An 18,288-nucleotide genomic window follows, 5' to 3' on the forward strand; every position below is an offset into this window, starting at 1 on the left:
CTCCCTTTTCTCAAGCCAACATCTTAACCGTTCCGCTTTAAAACTATTTCTCATCCATGCATCCGAAAGCACCAGCTTCTCTCGTTCAACGTGTGCTTTGAACTTTTCCATAACGTTCTGTTTTAAGGGCATTTCGGGGGGGGGGTTGGCTGCAGAATCAGTTTCATGCTGTGACTCCAGCTGAAAATAGCCTAAAGGGTAAAAAACCTCCCTCTCCCTCTATCCACCCCAGTTTCTGTACCGGCCAGCACTCAGTGTTCCACATGTATCACTGATGCACCTCAACTGTTGCTTTCAAGGGCAAGAGTCCGTTTCTCCCCCCGCCCCCAATGTGGGGCGCACCTGCCCAGAATCCTTGATGATTGGCGGTGCTTAACAGAGCAGCCGCCGCCGCCGATGTGGCCAGACTGTCTCCATCGGGGCCCATCTGCATGCACACTTCGTCTCTCCGTCAAGCCTGAGTCTTCTTGTCACGACGCCACTTCCTCTGTTCTTTCCCTTTGGGTCATTCTTTATGCTGTCAAAAGTCAGATTGGCTCCTTTTCTCCTCTCACCCGTCAGACGCTCTCTGGTTTTGAGTCTCTTGACACACATTGTTCACGTGCAACCCCCACCCCACCCCACAGTCGCCAGGAACTGGTATGGAGGACGCCAGGGTTGCTCTATAGCTTCTCTCCGGGAATCTTCACCCAGGTGGGCTCCAGGCAGCAAGGGAAGCTGCTGTTGTGTATCCTGAGAGGCAGCAGCATTCAAAGGTCTCAGGCCTAGAGGGAGGCCTTTCTCATTGCCTGATTATTATTATTATTATTATTATTATTATTATTATTATCCCCCGCCCATCTGGCTGGGTTTCCCTAGCCACTCTGGGCAACTTCCAACTGAAAATTTAAAACAATACAGCGTCACACATTAAAAACTTCCCTAAACAGGGCCGCCTTCAGTTGTCTTTTAAAAGTAAAATACAGTGGTACCTCGGGTTAAGTACTTAATTCATTCCAGAGGTCTGTTCTTAACCTGAAACTGTTCTTAACTTGAAGCACCACTTTAGCTAATGGGGGCCTCCTGCTGCTGCTGTGCCGCCGGAGCACGATTTCTGTTCTCATCCTGAAGCAAAGTTCTTAACCTGAGGTAATATTTCTGGGTTAGTGGAGTCTGTAACCTGAAGCATCTGTAACCTGAAGCATATGTAATCTGAGGTACCACTGTAGTTGTTTATTGCCTTGGCATATGCTGGGAGGGCGTTCCACAGGGCTGGTGCCACTACCGGGAAGGCCCTCTGCCTGGTTCCCTGTAACTTGGCTTCTCGCAGTGAGGGAACCGCCAAAAGGCCCTCGGCGCTGGACCTCAGTGTCCGGGCTGGATGATGGGGGGTGGAGACGCTCCTTCAGGTATACAGGACCGAGGCCGTTTAGGGCTTTAAAGGTCAGCACCAACACTTTGAATTGTGCTCGGAAATGTACTTGATTGAACCTGAGACCTTTTGCATGCAAAGCTTTTGCTGTTTCACTGAGCTGTGGCCTGTTCCTGATTGATCACCATTTGGCAGCACCTTCACAAGGGTTTTATGCCTGACATCCACATGCAGACGTGCCCACTGGCCCTAAGGGCAATGAATCACCTCAGGTCAGTGAACCAGTGGCTGGAAATGGCAGGACAAGGGAGTGTGCTCTTGTGGGCTTCCCACAGGCATCTGAATGGCCATTGGGAGAACAGGGTGCTGGACTTGATGGCCCATTGGCTACATCCAGGAGTCTCTTTTTAGGTTATATCATTAGCTCAGTTGGTTAGAGCATGGTGCTGATAACGTCAAGGCCGTGAGCCAACTGTGTACAGTGGTACCTCGGGTTACAGATGCTTCAGGTTACAGATGCTTCAGGTTACAGACTCTGCTAACCCAGAAATAGTACCTTGGGTTAAGAACTTTGCTTCAGGATGAGAACAGAAATCATGCTCCGGCAGCATGGCGACAGCGGGAGGCCCCATTAGCTAAAGTGGTGCTTCAGGTTAAGAACAGATTCAGGTGAAGAGCGGACCTCCAGAACGAATTAAGTTCTTAACCCGAGGTACCACTGTATTCCTGCATTGCAGGGGGTTGGACTAGATGATCCTTGTGTGTGGGGGGGGTCCTTTCCAACTCTATGATTCTATATGTTCTTAATCCTTAACTTATCCCTCAAACAGTGAAGGCTGATCCAGTAGGGAAATGGGGCACTGCCCTAATAGCTTCAATCTGGCCTTGGCCAGCCTGACCTGCCTGCCTTCTAACTTCCCACAGGGGGTGGACAAGAGGACCCTCGTGGTCCCTTCCAACTCTATGATTCTATTATTTTGTTCCAGGGAATGACAGCACTGCCTGTCAGCTTCCTCCTCTTTAGAAATCAACAGGAAGGAGGTGAATGAGTCAGCTCCACCTTGCATTGGCTCTAGCGCCACCTACTGGCTGGTTTCCTGCCTTCTGCCCTACCAGTCCCAATAAGCACTACTGAGGTGCAACTCTTCCCCTGCCTGCAGTAGGTAATATTCTCTTCTCTAAAAAGATCAGGACCAGTACCCATGTTTTAAAGTTGTCAGTCTTGGCCATTAGGGTGCATACCATTCTGATTGCTTCCGCCATATATCAGAGATGGGTTTTGGGCTACAGAGACATGGGTTTGAAAGCCAACTCAACCATGAAGCTCAAGGGATGTGGCCTGACAGCATACAGGCAGCCGGTGCAAGCCTTCAAGCTCTGGAGAAATGTGCCAGCGATAGTCTGCCCCCACCAGCAGTCTAGCCACCATCTGGACTGGTGCACAAGTGGCAGCCTCCAGACCAGGCCCAAGCATTGTAATAACTGAGCATTGAGGTTATTAATGCATGAAACTGTATACGTTCCAGCTGGAGCGCAGATTTATATATATATATACACGTTATGGGAAGGCTGTTTTTGGAAACGGCATTTTCACGTCAAACGTGCTTTGGTTTCACAGCCTTTTCCTTCAGGAGCCAGCTTCCCTAGTGGTTGGGCTCCCCATCAACAGCTAATGCGTTCAAACAAACGCCGCCAGATAGATGCATCAGCTTCTCTTACCTGCAGTACTGTCCCTCTTATTGTGAGATGGGACTTCTCAAGGAGCTACAAGAAGGACATGGGCAGGGGATAATTCTAGGTGTCTTCTTGTCCCCCTTCCCACATTGTTATCGAGTGTGTGGCTTGCCTAGGCCAAAAAGCAGCAAAATGACCTCTTCCTTCCCAGCCAGAATGTGTCCATCCATTTAGGTAATGACATCAGATTACTGAATACCAAGCAATGAGGTAACCACCTTGTTTTTCATGGGCTGTTTGCCTCTCTTCTGGCAATCCACCCTTTGGGTTTTTAAAGACCACCACAGGCCCATGTGACTGCCTCTCTCTGAAAATTCGTCATCCTCTGCCAGGGATGAGTAAGCACTATGTTGTTTTACATCACTTTTAAAATTCATTGTATTGTATTTAAAAGCATTCCTAACCTGCATGATATTTTATATATCTAAAATAAATAAATAAATCCCTAAGTGGTGTACAAAAATAACATAAAAAAACAGTAAAACAGCATACTAAAAGCAGTAAACCGTCGGTATGAAAACAGATAAAAACCAGGGGCAGGTTAAAGCAGGAATTCGGAAACAAGAGATTCTTGTGGGTCAGGGAAATTCTAGGCAAATGAAGAAAATGTCTTCACAAGACATCGGAAGCCACTGGATCAATGCTATTTCACATATGGCAGAGGGATAGGGCATTCCATGATGCAGGAGCTATGCTGGTAAAAGGCCCATTTGGGGTCACCGGCCTCGTATTCTGTCGGGTGGGGTCCCATGAATAAAAGTTCCCCAGATGATCTAAGTCAGTAGTCCACAGCTTCTTGAGATCTACAACCCACCTTTAGCACAAAGATGTGTTTGGGTACCCACTTCATATTTTCTTTACCATATATTCATATGGTGGCAATAATGCTGATGTAACTTACCTTATGTTATGCTGCATCCCAGTTGTGCCATCTGACCCAGCAGCTGAAGATCTAAGTGATTGCACAGGTCTTTAGAGGGGCAAGCGGCCTGCCAAGTGACCTACTTGCTGGGCTTTTGAGAGGCTCTAATTTTTTTGCCCAGAGGTGGTGATGGCAGACCATAGCTTTGGGCCCATAGATGTGCTTTAAAAGTTAAGTATTTTGGACGCGGGTGGCGCTGTGGTCTAAACCACAGAGCCGAGGGCTTGCCAATCAGAAGGTCGGAGGTTCGAATCCCCGCGACGGGGTGAGCTCCCGTTGCTCAGTCCCTGCTCCTGCCCACCTAGCAGTTCGAAAACACGTCAAAGTGCAAGTAGATAAATAGGTACCGCTCTGGTGGGAAGGTAAACGGCGTTTCCGTGCGCTGCTCTGGTTCGCCAGAAGTGACTTAGTCATGCTGGCCACATGACCTGGAAGCTGTCTGCGGACAAACGCTGGCTCCCTTGACCTATAGAGCAAGATGAGTGTGCAACCCGAGTCGTCCATAACTGGACCTAACAATCAGGGGTACCTTTACCTTTATTTTGGAGATGGCACTTAAAACTTTCTTCTAGGCCCTAAAATAAATATGGGAGGCCCCTGTATGTCTCCCTCCAGCTATGTTAAGAGTCAGTCCATTATGTTCTTCTGGGTGCATGTGGGAGAAGCAAGGCACCTTGTCCCTCTGGGAAGATGTCCTATTCCTAACTCTGGGAGGACACCCCAAACCCCTGGTTTCCTTGAAAGATTAGTAGGGTTCAGGGCAACCTGCACCAACCTGGCTACCTCCAGATGTTTTGAAATGCAGTTTCCAAAGACTGAGGCTGATGGGAGTTGTAGTCCAAAACAGCCAGGGAAGGGTGAGGAGGGAAGGCTAGCTTAGGGCAGGCGTAGCCAATGAGGTGCCCTCTGGTGGTTTGTAGACTACAATTCCATTCATTCCTGAGCGTTGGCTATGCTGCCTCTGATGGGAGTTGTAGTTCAGCAACACCGGGCGGGCGCCACGTTGGTTATCCCTAGACCCTGATGGGTGAGAGCGGGGAGATTTGGAGAACCAAGAATTGCTCTTTTCTGCTTCCACTTCCCCTCCCTCCCCCCTCCCTGTTTTCTTCTGTGCGTGCCCTTTCCTCTCCCCGAGACTCCGTTTCCCCGCCAGGGGTGAACCCCAGCGAGCTGCTGGTGAAAGTACATTGATCTGCAGGGGAGCTCTTTATTCCTTTCTTTGCTTCCGTTCCTTTCCCAGCCACCTCCGCATGTCTCCGTGCCAGGAAAATGTCAGCAGCCAGCAGGGAGGGGAGCTGGCGACATTCACCACCTCCTCCCTGTTCCCCAAAGCTGGGAAAAGAGCCGAGGAATTCACAGTGCGCCCCCCACCCCCTCTACCAGTACCACCACACACACACACACACATGTACCACCATCGTTGTATCATCTGGGCTCCCCTTCCAGTGAATCTAGGAATCCTGACCCCCAGTGCCTCTGTTCTAAACCAGAAAACTGTTCTCTCCCCCCGCCCGCCCCACACACAGCAGGAAAGGGAACAGATCTGATGCAGTTCAAAGCAACTGCTTTTAGCTTGTTTTCACATCAGGTCCCCACCACCACCACTTTATCTGTTGCTGAACTAATATATAGAGTTTCTTCTGGTCAGCTGGAAGTTGAGAAGCATGATGCACCCCTTCGATGGAGCTCCGTCTGCATGTGGGGCTGGGATTCCTTTGCTCCCCACACCCTGCCCCGATGGCTGTGAACCCCTGTCCTTCATTCAGCTGTGCCTTGTGTCCTCCGCACTTCTCAGACTGCGCCTCTGCTTCTCCCTCGGTATCAACTGTTTTGATCGATCCCATCTGCCTTTTCTCCTCTTCCTCCTCCCCTGCCCCCCCATCTCTGTACATCTCCTCCACAAAGCTTCTCCCATCTCGTCTCCTCTCTTCCCTGCTGTCTCTGCTTTGCCTCCAGACGATCCGTTTGTTCAGCATTTGTCCTCATTTGCTTGCGCACCGCTTACGCAGAGGTTAGATTACGGGCACTTCCAGGCTCCCGCTTGTTTTGGGATGAGATCCAGTCGCATATCAGCACGTTCAGGCAACTACGGGAACTCTTGTGCAAAAATAGGTAAATGAAATGAAACCCTGATTCCCGAAAAGATCGGACTCTTGTGATAAGGCAAGTGGAGTGACATTTGCTTGGATGCAATGTCGTCTTCCAGCCTCCGGACAAACAAATCAGAGTGAACGCTCATTAAATAGCCAGTGTGTCATCTAATCTCCTTGCAAACAATGTCCAACAGCTTGTCCGTCCGGAAATGCCTTACATCCAGGCTTCACTGAGCATTAGTTCAGATCTGTTTGTGGGGCAGTTATGTGACAATGAGCGTTTCTCCTGATTTGCTTGCGTCCATTTAATTTCTGTGTCTTCCTGTTAGACATTTGCTCACTCCACACTTTTCAGTGAATTTCCCCATCACTTTCCCAAACTACAAAAAAAACCTCCCAATTCTTCTTTTTTTTTAAAAAAAAAAGTGGACTTGTTAGGGCAACAAAGCCCTTCCATCCACGTTGATAGCGCAAACCTAAAGTTCTGGGATGTGAGTGACTCCCTCCAGAAAAACAGGGAGAGTCTGGAGGCACCTTTCACCAGCTGCTTCTTCTTCAACCCTCCTTCATCCTTGACCCCATCGCTGTGTTTCCTCTCTCTGAATCTCTGCATCCCTGTCAGTTTCCCTCCCTCCCTGCAGCAGCCCAGCTCTCCACCCCAGGTCCATCTTTCCCTGTCTCGTCTACTCCCTTTCTGCCCGGCTTCGCCACCAGCTGCTTTTCCACCCCTTCAATCCATCTCTCCCTCCCTCATCTCTGCCCTCACCATCTTTCTCCTCCATACTTTAGGCCTGTGCCACCTCCTTCCACAAACCTCCATGCATCTTCCCCTCACTGACTCTTTACGCCAGCCTCTTCTCCATCCCCTCCACACAGGGATGTGGGACACCTGTGGCTCTCCAGAGCTTGTCGGTTTCCAGCTCCCATCAGCTCCACCCAGCATGGTCAGTGTTCATGGGAGCTGGGCCCCAGCAAGACCTGGAGCTAGCCTGAGGTCCTTCTAGTCTTCCTCTTTTTAGTATGCCCGCCCCCTCTCTGATCATCCATCCACTTCTGTTTTTCTCCACCTGCCTCTTTCTCTCCATCTTCACCTGACTTTTCATCCTTTGGGCCTCCATTGCCTCTTCGCTCTGAGTCTCCATCCAAACATCTTTTCTTACCAGGCAGTTTCCCCTGCCTCCTTCCCTTTCTCTCCATCCTATTCTCACTTCCCCACAATCTCCTAGCGCGCCTCCACCACGTGCTCTTGCTCCATCACTACAGGCCATTTCCCCCTCCTCCTCACCCCAACTCTTTGCCCCTCATTCCCATCCACCCCTCTTTGATTTCTATTCTGATCCTTCCTCCCTTCCCAATCTATACCTTTCAAGTTCTCCACCCCTGAGCGCCTCTAGCCTTCCTCCACCCATCCCTGGATGTCTTCTGCTCCTCCATCTCTTCCCCGCACCCAGACACGCGCACCTGTGCTCCCCGCTTCCTTCACCTGACTTCCCCATCCCTCCATCACCCTGCCACTTTCCCTGCTCTCCTTCCTTTCCCGTTTCTCTCCACCATCCCAAGTTGTTTCCATATCCCCCGTCCTCCACCCCTCTCTCTTCTCCATCACCCCCATCTTTCCCCACACCTCCTCCTGTGCCCCCCCTCTCCCTCTCCTTCCTCCACCGCCTCCTCGGCCTCTACCTCCCTCGCCTCGCTTGCCCTGGTCCCCATCCCCACCCCTTTGCGCCGGGACGTGGCGCCGCGGTGGGCTCTCATCGCAACCCCCTTCCCCAGCCCCGGAGTAAGGCCGGCTCCGCGCTGACATCAGCCCCCTCCCTCCCTCTCTCCCTCCTCCTCCCCCTCCCCTCCCCGCTCTCCCTCCTCCTCCTCCCTCCTCCTCCTCCCCTCCCCCCTCGGCTGGCTCGCTCGCTCGCCCGCTCGCTCACTGCAGCACCGACGCCGGGCAGCGCCATGGAGGAGCCGGCTCTGGCGCCCTCGCCGCCGCCGCACAGTGCAGCCAGCGCCGCCGCCGTGCGCCCTCGCCGCCAGCGCCGCCGCCGCCCCTGACCTCCGGCCGGCCGCACACCATGGCCTGGCCCGGCCCGCGCCCCGCCGGGGGTGCCCAGGCGGCCTTGCTGGTGCTCACGGGCTGGCTCTTGCTCTCTCCTCCGCTGGGCGCAGGCAAGAAGAGGCTGCACATCGGCGCGCTCTTCCCCATGACCGGCGGGTGGCCCGGGGGCCAAGCCTGCCTGCCCTCGGCCCAGATGGCCCTCGACGACGTCAACAGCCGTAGGGACATCCTGCCCGACTACGAGCTGCGCCTCGACCACCGCGACAGCGAGGTGAGACGACGTCGCGACCCGTCCCAGCCTTACCCCACCCTCCCAAGCGCCCCCGGCCCGTTCAGGGGGCGACACGTGGGCATCGCTGCGGGGATGAGAGGCTCTGGAGGTTGGGGGACGGGGGGACGGCGACATCCCATCACACTGGACGGGCAGGATGGGGGGCATCGGCAGGGGTTGGTGGTGCAGCTCCTGGTGCAAGTGCAGCGAAGTGAGGGAGCCCTGGGTGCATGGACTCACAGGAGTAACTGAGGTGCTGGGGCTGGTCTGCATCCTTCCATCCACTCCCTCGCCGATTCTACAGGGGCACGGAGAGCACAGGCTGGGCTGGGAGATCTGTCCAAGGGCTGTCCATCCTTCCCACTAGAACGCCCCTGGGAGAAGGGATGGATGAAAAGACCTTGAAAGTAGGGAGCAGATGTGTGGGAAGGTGTAGAGACAGCCAGCCAGCACCCCATGAGAGCTGGGAGGTGAGGGGCGAGGGAACTGGCCAAGGCCGGAGGGATGCAAGCTTGAACGGGGCAGTGCCGCGGATGGTCCCCTTCTGCCCCCTCACCTTTCATGTGGGGCCAGAGCACCTCCTTTGGACAGAGAACCTTGTGGTCCCATCAGCTGCCAAGAGAGGAAGGCAGAGAGGGCTGGGGGGAAACTGGGCATGGGGAGGTTTGGTGGGCTCTAATCGGAAAAGGGGTGTTGGGAGAGATGTGCCACAGAGATATATCGGGGCTTTGGGAGAGATGTAAGCCAGGGTTGCAAAGTGGGGTGATGGGCCCAACATGGCAGCAGCAGTCAAGGTGAAAAGGGAGGCAAGAAGTCTGCAAAGGGAAGAAGCAGTCTCAGCAGTGCATGCAGTGGGAGAAGAGTCCTGGGGGAGTGGAGCTGGTGGGAAGTGGGGAGGCTTCCAGGGACATTGGTGCAAGGCAGGTTGCACGAGAGGAAGGTTCGCGTTGAGCCTTACCAGGTGACCCACTGATGGTGTGGACAGAAGGAGGCATAGGGAGATGTGCTCCCTCCCGCCCCATGCTTTTTTCCTTGCAAGGTGGGGAAGCTGGGGAGATGCAGGACCTCGCTTCTGTCAAGGGAATGGAAGGATCAGCATGCAGGGATGGTGCTACTGTTTGTGGCTATGGGAAGTGTGATTTGGAAGAGCAGCGTTAGATCTGTTGGTGTCAATGGAGTCCTGTGTTCCAGGGCTACAGAAGGAATCCTCTCTGTGTGTTGGTTTCCCCTCTGGCAATATGGACCAGGCTGTGGGCGATGACTACTTTGGTGGTCTCTAAGGGGAAGACTGTCTCTTGGATTGGGATCCAAACGAGAGGTCCTAGGAGTGGGAGATGGGATGATGTGGCACCAAGGTGGGTGGTCGCCGGTGCCAGTGTGGATCGGCTTCCTGGGGTAGAGATTGCAGGAGGGCAAGTGGTCCATTTGAGAGGGAATACCTGGAGCTGCCTTATTCAGAGTCAGACTATTGGTTCCTCTGACTCAGTGCTGTCTGCACTGTCTGGCAGCATCTCTCCAGGGTTTCAGGCAGGGGACGTTCCAGCCTCACCTGGTAATGGCAGGGATGGGACCACCTGCAACCTTCTGCCTCTCAAGCAGATGCTCTTCCACTGAGCCACAACCCAGGTGAACCTCACCTGCCCTTGGCTCTCCATTGCCTCTTCCTAGAGCCGTGAGCTGGATTAAAGCTTGTTTCCGGGATTGCTGACCTCAATTAAGAGTACTCCTCTTTAACCTTGGGTCTCCATACATTGCTGGACTACAGTTCCCATCATTCCTACCGCTGGCTAAGTGGGCTGGGGATAATGGGAGTTGCAGTCCAACTATATCCCCAGCCAATTTACCCAGTTGTGGGAATGGTAGCAATATGGGGATCCAAGGTTAGAAATTGAAGAGACTTCAACAAGGACTTATGGCAGCAGGAGGTGGAGGGTGGTGGAAGAATCCCAGCATTTTTTTAACCCTGTCAGTTCTTTCTTTCCTAGAGGTACCTTTTGAGCCAAAGTCATAAATGAATTTCCCCGCTCCAGGATGTGTGTGTGTGTCACAGCCAGTATGAGGCAGAATTAAGAGGGGTGTGCAAATCTAGAAGGCACTGCAGCATCCTCAAGAGGCAAACTGTCAAGGCAGGACTTCTAACTTGGCCCAGGTCTTGCCTGAACTGGGAACCTGTCCCAGGGTCTCCCCCTGAGCTGCCAGTACAGTTGCAGGCAGATCTGGGCCTTCTCAGGCATGCTGGCCTCTCCCTCTCTAACTGCTTTACTGTATATTTGCATATACCTTGTTCTAAGTCGGTGTCCTGCGCAAGTGGGACTTAGCCATTTAGGTACGAATGCAATGGAACGGCAACCAAAGGCTCTGTCCAATTTGATTCCACAGGCAAACAGCATGGTGGTTTGTACAGCCAGATTTTGCCACGTGCTCTCTCTTTCTCTCCCGTTCTTGTTTTTTGTTTTCTTTCCCTGTGCATTCATGCCTCTGTGTACTCATTCACTCTGCCTGTTGTGCGTCTGTGCCTGCCGTGTGTTTACAGGAACATCGGAAGCGTCCTCGTTCTGAGTCAGACCATTTGTCTTGCCGAGCTCAGTACCATCTATGCTGGCTCTCAGGGGCTCTCCAGAGTTGCCAACAGGGGACAAAAACACTGACTGGCAGCCGCTCTTCAGGGTCTCCGACAGGGAGCCGTTTGTAGTCTTACCTGGAGGCGCCAGGGATTGAACCTGCGACCTCCTGCTTGCAAAGCAAAATGCTCTCCTGCTGAGCCACAGCCCCTTTCTCAAGGGGGGCGGTGTTCCCCCTCTAATGTACCTTGTGCCATTCTTCAGGTGCCAATCCTGTCTGGTTTCCAATACGTGCATACGTACCTGTTGGCAGTTCACCCATGCTCCTAAACACCCACCCAGCTCTTCACACTTCTGTCTTCTATGTTCAGTGACTTTCAGGATAGCAGCAGGACACCTCCCTCTGCTAATGTCCAGGGGTAGCCCTGCTTCTAAGCACCAGTTGCTGCAAACCTCAGGAGGGAAAAGGATTCTTTTGTTTGGGTCCTGCGTGCGGATTTCCCACACGCCTCTGATTTGATGACCTAGTTGGGCTATTGGCCTGATCCAGCAGGCCCTTCTTCTGTTCTCGTCACCAGTTTTCGCTGAGCATCGAAATGTGCCAGAGGTCAAGAACAAGAAGAGGAACCCAACTGGCAACACAAGGGGAGAGAGGAACTCTCACTGTACGGCTTCAGCCTTCTAGGGTTTCATCACAGCCAAGCAGGGCCTGGGAGGAAGCCATGGCTGTTGTTGCTCTTGCCAAGCTGGAATGGTTCTTTGGCTTTCACTGGTAGTACTGGAAAGGCCATTGAAACGTAGTTCTCTGTTTCCCAGGTTGCAATAAAACCAGGCCACATTTCCTCATCTCCCCAAACTGGGAGATGGCATCTGCTGGAGTATACGTACCTTTGGCTTTCTGAGTGGCAGGTGCCTGTAGATTGCTTGCATTGCCCTGAGCATGGTCATGGGTAAAAACAGACCTGTCTCTGTGTGTTTGCATCTTTTCCAAAAAGGCCCATATTGCAGCAGACTTGAGTTTGCAGCTCATGTTTGCGACGTAAGAAGAGCCCTTCGGGAATGAATTGGACCACAGGCCCATGGAGCCCGGCATCCTGCTGTCACAGTTTTTTGCTCTTTTCTATTATGGGCTGTGTGTTATTCTGCTGCAAAAGGCCCCCCAGATCAGTGGAGGATGGGTGGCACACAAATTTAATAAATGAAATTAAATTCCTGTGGGGAGTCCCTGAAACGCAACAGCTGCTCTTCCCCTTCACTTGCAGGTGCAAGCAACGGGCAGACTGCGGAAAGCCGAATCGGCTCCCAGTGCCCATTCCGTGGCCACTCCGCCTTCCACGAACACACGTGCCCTCCCACTCTCTGTCTGGCTCTGCCCACGCTTCTTGCCAGAAGTGGCGTGTTCCTTCCACATCCAGCACTGTGCACCTCACCCTAAGCGCTCCCATCTCTCTGTTCACCCACAAAACCGAGTCTGTCGCCTCTCCGTCTGTCCTGCCCGTTTCCTTGTCCCCAGCCATCGTTTCCAGAAGCGCTGCTCTGTTCCGTGCCCGATCCCAAAATTCACAGCCACTGATCCATCCGCCCCTCCGTCAATCTCTGTGGTCTCGTCTGTCCCTCCTCCCACGCATATGCATCAATCCTCCCCCACCCCGAAAAAAGCTTCCTTTGCTGTGCCGATTCTTCTCTATTCTCTCACTCTTCGGCTACCCTGGGTGCTTCCTGGTCCCCCACCCGCCCTGCGCCCCGCGTTCCTCCCATTGTTCCCTCCCAATTGAAGCCCCGCTCCCTGGCGCTGACAGGTTGCCGTGGCAGCGCCTGCGATGGGGTTGCCATGGAAACTGATCCTCTTTCCCGGGCGGCTATGCCCTGAATAATTCATCATCCCCTTGCGGTGGAGGCGCGCAGCCAGGAGCAGGATGGGCAGCCCTGGCGGTTCTTGGAATGGGGGGAGAAGTAGAGGGTTAGATGCCTAGTGTATTTGCCCAAAGAGAGAGAGAAAGTGCAACGCAGCGGGGCGGAGGTCAGGTGGGGTGTGTGGGAAGATCTTAGCTGCACAGAAAGGGAGAAAGGCGTTCGTTGCCTCTTTAAGTCCTTCGGAAGCGGAGGGTAAACTGGCAGCTATATTTGGGAACCTGCCTCCCCAAGCTGCTGCTCAGAACGCCGGCAGGCCACGTTGTTCTGTGCCGTGCTTGTGATGTCGAAGAATGGAGCCTCCATGTTCAGGGACACAATATCTCCAATCCCAATTGGCAGTCCCATAATGTCTCCCATTATGCTGTACTGGTGGAAGAAGGGGGCGCAGGGGCAGCCCTCCCACTGGCCATTAATAGCAGGACCAGTGCAGGAGGAGATGGGCCCCTTGGCAAGAAAAAAACATCCCTTGTTATGCAACGACTTGGCCTGCGTTTCCTCCTGCCCCACCTTTCCTTTTGCAGGATGGCAACAGAAAGGTGGGCAAACCAGCCCCATACAAGACCTAAGGAGGGAGGAAACCCATCCATCAAAATCTCAGCAGCTGTTGAAAAACCTGCGCAGGCTCTGGCTTTGTCGTCTTGCGTTTTTTGCAAACAGAGGGACAATTCTTCCCCCACCCTCACATATCCCTTACTGCTCAGGGCAGATGTGTAGATGGCCTGTTTAAAGGAAAATAGATTTCCTTCCCGGTTCCTGCATCAAACCAAGCACTCTGGTCCACCGCTCTTGGCCTTGTTCCTTAAGCCCTGAGCAGTTGAGGCCTCTCCAGATGTTTACGCTGTTTTCATAGGGTGGGGATAGGAAACGAAGGCATTTGAGAGGGGGAAGCTCATCTGCAGCTCTTCCTCTTCCTCTCACCAGCCATAGGAGTGAAACCGAGGAAACACAGTTGAGCCCTTGCCTGAGAGTGCAGGTTAGCGTTGCACCCCCAGGAACACAGGGAACTATTTGTCTCAGTCAGTAATGCGCTATGCTGGAGGTTGAACTTTTTACATGCACAGCATCATGTGCTAGTTATCACTGAGCCACAGTCCCCACACCCCCAGGGCCTTTCACCTCTCTGTTCGTCAAGCTCCCTTCCTCATCCTGCAGGTCCATTTTGCTAGCAAAGCTTCTTTCATCCCATGGCACATCGCCTTGCCCAAATTTTCACGGCCACCTGACCCTTTCCCATCCTGTCTCCACCGCTGCCTTCTCAAGCACTGACCTTCCGCGCCTGCTAAGTCGACGGCAGCTCTTTTGGACAGGAGCCACGTCCTGCGTCCGCGTCGTGTACAATGCCTAGTATAAACAAAAAATTTTTTTCCTTCCAGTAGCACCTTAAAGACCAACTAAGTTAGTTCTTGGTATGAGCTTTCGTGTGCATGCACTGAAACAGAAGTTGCCAGATCCTTCTATATAGTGAGAAGGTGGGGAGGGGTATTACTCAGAAGGGTGGTGGGATATATTGCTCTCTATATTGGACAAACAGGCCAAACCTTACGCCAAAGAATAAATGGACATAAATCAGACATCAAGAATCACAAGACAGAGAAACCAGTAGGAGAACACTTCAATCTCCCAGGACATTCTATACAAGATCTCAAAGTAGCTGTTTTACTATTAAGGAATTTCAGAAATAGACTGGAAAGAGAAGCTGCTGAATTGCAACTCATTACCAAACTTAAAACCATGGAGAGACCTGGTCTGAACAAAGACATTGGATTCTTATCTCATTATACATGACAAAGCCATTTTTCACCTTCTCACCCCTTGCTTTTTCCTGTAAGACCTATTGCAGTCGTTAAGAGTCGTCAACAGGCTCATCACAGCTATCTGCCAATCACCCATTCCCACCACCCTTCTGAGGAATACCCCTCCCCACCTTCTCACTATATAGAGGGATCTGGCAACTTCTGTTTCAGTGTATCTGAAGAAGTGTGCATGCACACGAAAGCTCATACCAAGAACTAACTTAGTTGGTCTTTAAGGTGCTACTGGAAGGGAAAAAATTTTTTGTTTTGACTATGGCAGACCAACACGGCTACCTATCTGTAACAATGCCTAGTATGTGATTTTAGCCTTTCCTCCCATCTGTCTCCTGGGTTTGTTCCCCCGAGTGTGTTGGGAGTGTTTGCGTGCAGGTTAGGGATATACCTTGCCATCTTTGTGACGGGATTTGTTCTCTGTCCGCCCCGCTCCGTGCAGTGCGAACCAGGCGTGGCCACCAAGTTCCTCTACGAGCTCCTCTACAATGACCCCATCAAGATCATCCTCATGCCAGGCTGCAGCAGCGTCTCAACCCTGGTGGCCGAAGCAGCACGCATGTGGAACCTCATTGTGGTGAGTATACTTGCACTTCGTGTATCCATTTGTGTGTGTGTGGTGCCTGTGGATTTTCATGGGGAGGGTTCAGCTCAGCAACCTGCTTTCAGAAGTGGAGGCTGTGGCAAGAGTGCCTCTGAGCGTGTGCAGAGTGCACTTCTGTAGACCCTAAGCTAGCACAGCCCATGTCTAGGATCGGGAGATAAGGTTTCCAGGTGAAACTTCTCTGCGGGGGGACGGGACCCCACAGTGGGTGCTTCCAGACAGCCATGCTTTTTAGGTGGGAGTCAGTCACCCACCAGCTGATTGGGGTTAAACCATTATAGCTGTTCAGAAGGTCTTGTGCAACAAAGAAAAAATGGCCGGACTGTTTGCAGTAAGGAAAGTGACAAGAAAACACGTTGGAAATGTGGGAGGTGGCGCTTGCTTTGACGCAACGTCCTCTAACACCCCCGCAAAACAAATCAGAGCGAATGCATGTTAAATAGCAGGTGTGGTGCTACCCACCATTGGCCCTCGGAAGACAATGTGGCCCTTGGGCTGCCAAAGGTTTTATCCCTTCCTGATCTAACCCCCCCTGCAAACAAATCAGGAAGAATCTTCAATAAACAGGCCGCCTGGAAGTGTCTGGCATCCACCACCAGCACCTCTAGAAAGCAGGTTTGAGAGCGAGGCCCTGAGGGATAGCTCAGTCGGCAGAACATGGGACTCTTAATCTCAGGGCCGTGGGTTCGAGTCCCACGTTGGGTGAAAGATTCCTGCATTGCAGTGGGTTGGACTAGATGACCCTCGTGATCCCTTCCTGATTCTGTGATTTGAAGGGTTGGGTGGTGTCTCTGTGCCAGAGTTAACGATTGGTGGGAAACTTTGAACCCATAGACTGAATGAGGCCAGTGTTGGCGGTCTCAGCCTTTTAAAGCCCTGTTTCCCGTCTCTTCCTCCTTTCCTTGCAGCTGTCCTACGGCTCCAGCTCTCCAGCCCTCTCCAACCGCCAGCGCTTCCCCACCTTCTTCCGCACGCACCCGTCCGCCACTCTGCACAACCCCACCCGCGTGCAGCTCTTCAAGAAGTGGAGCTGGACCAAGATCGCCACCATACAGCAGACCACAGAGGTGTTCACCTCGGTATGGAGAGACCCCAGCCCTGAGCAGAAATCCCCCACCTGACACACCTTTCAGGCATCCTGGGGGGACATCCTGCAGCATTGCCCAACCCTCCCCCCCCAAAAAATCCCAGACAGCGGTGCTGCTTAAGCACTGAAAAGGATGACAGATTTGATAGGGGAACGGGTTGTGCTGTGGTCTAAACCACTGAGCCTCTTGGGCTTGCTGATCAGAAGGTCGGCGGTTCAAATACCAGCAACAGGGTGAGCTCCCTCTGCTCTGTCCCAGCTCCTGCCAACCTAGCAGTTCAAAAGCACACCAGTGCAAGTAGATAAATAGGTATCACTGTGGCAGGAAGGTAAACAATGTTTCCATGTGCTCTGGTTTCCGTCATGGTGTCCCGTTGCACCAGAAGCAATTTAGTCCTGCTGGCCACATGACCCGGAAAGCTGTCTGCGGACAAACGCCGGTCCCCAATATTTGATTGATTCTGGCAACAGCCAAAAACAGAGTTGCTTTTCAAGAGTTCCCATTAAGTTCTGCGGCACCAAACAAATGGGCTATATTTTGTGGAACACAATAATTATCTTCTTGATACTGTGTCAGAGCCAATCTATTCTCTAGTGCTGGCAGCAACTCTCCTGGTTGTAACACCAAACTGGTGCTGATGGATGTTGTGGTCCAAAATATCTTGAGGGAACCAAGTTGGGAAAGGCTGTTTTAAGGAGTCGTTTATCTACCGGAACTGATCTTGTGGATTCCCAAACTTCAGCAGGCTATCAGAGTTTATTTGTCTCATAGCACAAAAATCCCTTCTCTGAGCTGAACATGGAACCTTGAGGTTGATCATCCCCAAACACAATCCAACTGAAGTTCATCATCTTAAAAATCCTCATCCGTATGTGATGCTTTATCCTGAACACACACAAATCCATGCACCATACTGTAGTATTAGAACCTTGAAACTTTCAGCTTTCTTTCAAAATAAGTTTCTAGTCCTTATCAAGACCCAAGTTATCTTTAAGACCTTATTTGTTTGTTTTACTTTCAGTGCTTCTAAACCTCACTTTCATCTTAGTAAAAAAGAATCAGAAGGAAGTAGGCAAACTAAAAACCACAGTATTACAGTAAAAAACGATCTAAGACATCAAACACATCAGCTTGTGCTTGATTAGTACAATTGTATCAATATTATGCAGGCTGTTAATGGGACGCAGGTGGTGCTGTGGGTTAAACCACAGAGCCTAGGACTTGCTGATCAGAAGGTCGGCGGTTCAAATCCCCACAACGGGGTGAGCTCCTGTTGTTCGGTCCCTGCTCCTGCCAACCTAGCAGTTCAAAAGCAAGTCAAAGTGCAAGTAGATAAATAGGTACCGCTCCGGCGGCAAGGTAAACACTTTCTGTGTGCTGCTCTGGTTCACCAGAAGCGGCTTAGTCATGCTGGCCACATGACCCTGAAGCTGTACGCCGGCTCCCTCGGCCAATAAAGCGAGATGAGCACTGCAACCCCAGAGTCGGTCACTACTGGACCTAATGGTCAGGGTTCCCTTTACCCCTTTACCTATCAATATTATGCAGGCTGTTAATGTGCTGGGTAATATAAGCAGCAAGGAGAGAGGTCTCTGCTGCAAGGAGCTTGCAGTCTGAAGTTAGGCAGCTGAGAGAGAGAGGAGAAGAAAAGAATGAGATAGGAGAGGCATGGCTAAAATGAAAACAGGAGGAGGTAGGGATGTTGTTAGTCTGCCTCTCGACTGCTCTCTCTGCCATGAAGCATATCTCTCGGTCCCTTTTTCCTACTGAATCTTAATAAATGTCATCTAAGATCTCTGCTGAGCGCTGTTCCCTCTCCAAGATGTCCTAAGAAGAATTACCACTTCCAGTTTCAGACAAGGAAATCGCACCGACAAAAGAAGTGGAACATTTCT

The 18,288-nt window shown here is 52.0% G+C and overlaps 1 protein-coding gene across 2 annotated transcripts in view; it reads left to right on the forward strand.

Moving 5' to 3' along the window:
- GABBR1 (gamma-aminobutyric acid type B receptor subunit 1) overlaps window positions 1-18,288 on the forward strand; it is a 308,383-nt gene that overhangs the window by 110,308 nt on the left and 179,787 nt on the right. For both annotated transcript variants that reach the window (XR_008329165.1, XM_053378896.1), the window contains exons 7-9: window positions 8,261-8,421; window positions 15,144-15,278; window positions 16,214-16,384. Coding sequence is in view for 1 of the 2 variants with exons in the window: in XM_053378896.1 (XP_053234871.1) it covers window positions 8,261-8,421; window positions 15,144-15,278; window positions 16,214-16,384 (467 nt within the window). In the remaining variant the exon portion in view is untranslated. The remainder of the gene's footprint in view (window positions 1-8,260; window positions 8,422-15,143; window positions 15,279-16,213; window positions 16,385-18,288) is intronic.

Source organism: Podarcis raffonei, chromosome 2 (genome assembly GCF_027172205.1).
Source record: "Podarcis raffonei isolate rPodRaf1 chromosome 2, rPodRaf1.pri, whole genome shotgun sequence".
Classification (NCBI taxonomy): Eukaryota; Metazoa; Chordata; class Lepidosauria; order Squamata; family Lacertidae; genus Podarcis; species Podarcis raffonei.